General features: G+C 42.9%; 1 protein-coding gene across 8 annotated transcripts in view; it reads right to left on the bottom strand.

The window, feature by feature from the left end:
• LOC122256433 (carboxypeptidase D) overlaps positions 1-3,877 on the bottom strand; it is a gene marked incomplete at its 5' end in the record, with an annotated part of 26,828 nt that extends 22,951 nt beyond the window's left edge. For 4 of the 8 annotated variants that reach the window (XR_015190454.1, XR_015190455.1, XM_086530687.1 and 1 more), the window contains 4 exon segments: positions 644-676; positions 1,597-1,784; positions 2,421-2,557; positions 3,744-3,877. Coding sequence is in view for 5 of the 8 variants with exons in the window: in XM_086530687.1 (XP_086386813.1) it covers positions 644-676; positions 1,597-1,784; positions 2,421-2,557; positions 3,744-3,877 (492 nt within the window). 8 annotated transcript variants of the gene reach the window in all.
• Between the last annotated feature and the right edge of the window lie 1,123 nt (positions 3,878-5,000).

The following is a 5,000-nucleotide window of genomic DNA, read 5'->3' as shown; positions in this document are numbered from 1 at the left end:
TCTCTATCTGTTTTTCTCTTTCGTTTTCTTCTCTTTCTATCTATATCTTTCTTCTCTCGTGAAGACAAGTTGGAGAAAAAAAAAAATGAATATATACATAAAAAGCCGAGCTATATTCACGTCACCGATTTCAAAAAATATGTAAATTTCTTTTCGTTCTTATAATATTTTCCGTCATTTCCTTCCTTCAAGTAGAGGAGGAAAATAATGAAAACTCAATATGTGACTCGAAATGTGAGTAAACGTTTTTTTTTTCCTTTTAAGTGGAGTTCTAATGGATCTTAGTCTTATTGCAGCCTGTCCTTCTACAAAACACATGCAGGAACTATAAACAATTTGATTCAAACCAAAACAATAATAATAATAATGATAATAATAAAGATAAATAAGTAGATAAATAACAAAAGGGAGTGTGCCCAAAATAGAATGATTATTTTTGTTGACATACACATTATTTACAAAAAAATACATAAATAAATAAATAATTCAGATAAAAAGTTTTAAATAAATATAATCTGTTGCTTAGGTACTTAAACCGTCAGTGCTACAGGCTTGTTTTGGGCCTACGGAATATATATATATATATGTATGTATATATGATAACTTGGTAATGCAGAGTCATCTTACACTTGGGATAAAATACCTGCACACAATGGCTTCAGGTCGCAGTTCTTGACTACAGGCGGTTCGGGGCAAAGAATCGTGTTAGTAGTGTTATAGGCCCTCTGTCCACAACATGTTTACACAGAAGAAATCACACACACAAACTATAGCCTTCTCCTTCACACAAGAGAAATTGCAGGTACATTATGGTCTTCTCCTTTGCTATCTGTCATGTTGCATTGTTGCATAGCAATGACTCCTGAATACTCAGAGGATAAATGTATATATACAGATATAATGGCATTGATATGGTGTAAAATGACTGATCCCTGATTAGTTAAACAGAAGTGAGAGGAATCATATGGAAATATTATTCAGTTGGTACAATCTTGCACAATGTTGCAGGTGTTGAGATATAAAAGAGAGAACAAAATCATCTATTTCTTTTGTAAGCTGAGAAATAGAATTATGCAAAAATCATTTAAAATGTAGATACAAACTTATGTTCATTATTAAAAAGTCTTAAAATTCAACAAGAACAAAGCTACGTTGTATCAACTAACCTCATATATCTTCACAATGTCAAATACCTCAAGAAACCTTAAAATATAATACCCATTACCTCTATTTATCTTCAAAAAGGAAAAAAAGGCAAAGAATTCCCTACCAAAAATAGAGAAATAAAAATAATAGCTTTAACATAAAATAATAGAATCATACTCATGAAATGCATATTGTCATGGAACTTATTAAGAAAAATATTACATTTTTCTGTATCATATGAAGACTTATCAAAATCCAATATCTTCAACTGCCTCAAAACCAAATGATTAGAAAAAAAAGTAAAAAAAAAAATCTCCTTAGAAATTCCTCTTCAACACAAGAGTACCCCCACCCCCCTTTGAATGAGATAATACAGAACCCCCCCCCCCCAAAGAAAAAAAAAAAAAAAAAAAAAAAAAAAAAAAAAAAAAAAACTCTCCTCAGACTCACTTGTGTTGGGCGAATTATCGAAGGGGTACGAGGCCACCAGCGCCCCTCCGTGCAGGTTCGCCGACAGCACGAACTGAATCTTCGAAACCCACTGTTTCACGGCCTCGGCTTCAGGCTGAGCTCGCTTGTTGTTCTGCTTGAAGTAGTCGGGGAAGTTACGGTTCAGATCGAATCCCCGGGAGTTGTATCTGCCGGGAGGACGGGGTTGCGAGTGACCGGGTATTTAGGAGGGGGGGGGGGGGGCTGGCGTGGCCACGAAGTTCTGGGGGATTGGCTAATCGGTACTTCGGAACTGGGTAGTTGGCGTCGGGCACTCGGTTCCGGGTTCTTGGTATCGGGGGTTAAATTCTAGGTATATGGTAAGATACTTAGGTCCAAGCACGGGGTATTTAGTGTTTCTTTTTTAGTATCGCGATCTGGACACTAGGTACTACAAAATAGGTACCGAATACAGGCGCGGGGCACTTTAAATATATGCGAAGACATATAAGAGAACAGATACGTGGCCGAAAGGTTTCCCAAAACCTCCAAAGCATAAAGAGACTCAGTTCGGAGATGACTTCAGAGATAGATTTTTTTAACAACTATAGATTTATTGCTTTTAATTTTGGAATAAAATCATAATTCTTGATCTTTTTACTGTAAGTGCCACTCCTTTTTTGTTTGTATAATGCTATTTCATTTATGTTTATATCATCTCCTTTCTTTATGTAAGAACAACCATTGTAACTTATGGAATAAAGTGTTTGAATTTAAATTTGAATTTGAATTTGAATTCTTTCTAAGTATACCTCTCTCATTCCCTCTCAGTCCCTCTCACTCACCTGCCCTGCCCTCCCTGGCACGTGCCCTCCCTCGCCACCTCGAAGCCGTCGGGGTTCATGGAAGGCAAGATGTGGATGCGGGTGTTGTCCAGCAGCCAGCGCACGTAGTCGTCCGTCTGGTAGCTCTTCGCCAGGTACTGCGGGGGGAGGAGGGGGGGAGGGGGTTAGATTGTGAGGGGGTCGTAGAGGGGGGAGGAAGGGGGGGATTGCAGAGGGGGTAGATTGTGGGGGGATCGCTGGGGGGGGGGAGAGGAAGGGGGGATCGCAGAAGGGGGAGGAGGGGGGGTAGATTGTAGGGGGGATCGTAGATGGGTTGGAGGGAGAGGAGAGGGGGCTTGCTAGAGTGGTGGGCGGCATATCGGGGGTGGATGGAGTTGGATGGTCATGGAGGGGTCATGTGTGTATGTGCTGGGGGAGATAGACAGATAGACAGAGAGAGGGAGAGAGAGAGAGAGAGAGAGAGAGAGAGAGAGAGAGAGAGAGAGACAGACAGACAAAGGCAGAGAGATCCTACCAGGGTGGAGGGAGTGGGAGGGAACGGGTGGGCGTGAGAGTGAGTGGGTGAAGGAGGGATTAGGAGATTGGGTGATTGCCGACCGAATGGCGAGATTTGGGTCGGCTGTGTCTGGCGGGAAATGAGTGTCTGGAGAGGCTGGTGGGAAGGGCTGGGGAAATGACGGCATATATCTATCTGCCAATCTATCTCTCTGTCTGTCTGTTCGCCCACCCACTCCCCATGCCTACCCCCAATCGCCCTGATTGAGAGAACAGAGAGGCATGGGGAGTGGGTGCATGAACAGACAGACAGAGAGATAGATTGGCTGGCAGATAGATATATACCGTCCGGGCACAGAAATCATATTAGATTGAGTGTATCTGTTTGAGGGAGAGTGGGAGGTTGGGCAGATAGAGAAATAGATTTAAAGAGAGGTAGGCAAGTAGATTTAGAGACAGAGAGATCAACAGAATAAGCTGTAACCTCATCTTCCAATCGCCATGGAAAGAGAGTGACAAAGCGCGATGCATAAATGATTAACAAATATCTACCGTCTAGATAGTCAACGAATAAAAATGATCAAAATTATTGTTGTATAGATAGTCAGTCCAGTCACTGAATACTTCATGAAGTCAGTAGAATCAATAAATAGTGAATAAAGCTAATAAACAGTCAAAAAAGACAACAAGTTGACAACAATATCAATCAAGAGTAAAGCAAACACGGCAGAATCAACAAGCAGTGCAGTCGACAAGCAAATACATAATCCTGAATCGCCAACGCCAGCGCGAGGGAGTCAACCGAATGGGCAGCGTCGCCGGCCTCACCTCCACCAAGTGCAGCAGCATCTCCCGCCCGACCGCCTCGTTGCCGTGCATGTTGGCCACGTACTTCACGTTGGGCTGCCCCACGATGTGCTCGTAGGGCGACGCCGACACCACCAGCACCCACAGGTCGCGCCCTGGGGGAAGAGGGAGACCTCCAACTCAGTCTTGGGAAGGGTGGGAATGGGTCAATGCAGGGGTATGGGGGTATTGCTAATATTGCTAATGCTGTGTAAGTAAGATGGACACGAACACATCAATGTAAGTAATGTAGATGGTGGTCATGTGTAAGTAAGTAAGGGAGACATGGATGGATCAATGTAAGTGGATACAGTTGCTGACAATGCAGATGGAAATGCGGTACGGCGAGTTTCACTCTGCAGAAAGGACAAACATTTAAGCAAGATTTAAAGGAGTCATTATAAGTGAAGAGAGATAATAGTGTTATAAGAAAAAAATAAACTCGATCCACACCCACAGCTCTTGCTCTGTAGACAACGGAAGATGAACAGAAACAACAACAAAACAACAGCAGTAGAGAAGATTTAGCATTTAGTGTTAAGTAATACTTTGTATGAAATTGGTTATTGTGCTGTTTACTGACATGATTGTGAAGTGTGAGTATTTGATAAGACATGAGCATGAAGAAAGATGAGGAAATGGTTTACTGAAGATACATCAGGAAATATATTCATTATTATGCACTTAAAATAAAGTCTATCTATATAGTGTATGTATTCCGTGCTTAGATAATAGCAACATTTCCTAACATTTAGTTTACACAAATAAAACCTTAGAAGCAAATGAACGAATCTTGTTTGATCTGAAAGAGATTGAGAGAGAGAGAGAGAGAGAGAGAGAGAGAGAGAGAGAGAGAGAGAGAGAGAGAGAGAGAGAGAGAGAGAGAGAGAGAGAGAGAGAGAGAGAGAGAGAGAGAGAGAGAGAGAGAGAGAGAGAGCCATGGCGCGAATCCTTCCCGCCCTTAAAGGCAATTTGCGACGGTGTTTCGCGGACGAAGAATGGCCTCCTCCTCCCCCCCTTCGCCCCCTCCCCTCCTTCTGGACCCCTTCCAGGACCATTTCCAGGACACCTCCCTCCGCTCCTTCGCTCTCCACGCTCTTAGGAACACTTCCAATACCCCCCCCCCCCTTTGCCTCCCCTCCATCTTTTCCAGCTTCGAAGGAGGTCCGTCTACAGGCCTCCCTTCCCCCCTCACCCCCTCATCATTGGACCCCTTCCAGCCCCCCCTATCTCCCTCGC

The sequence above is a fragment of the Penaeus japonicus genome, unplaced genomic scaffold (genome assembly GCF_977035675.1).
Source record: "Penaeus japonicus unplaced genomic scaffold, GWHDUDI00000001_assembly GWHDUDI00000034, whole genome shotgun sequence".
Lineage (NCBI taxonomy): Eukaryota > Metazoa > Arthropoda > Malacostraca > Decapoda > Penaeidae > Penaeus > Penaeus japonicus.
Note: the sequence above shows the minus strand (reverse complement) of the source record. Positions and strands in the feature narration are given on the sequence as shown.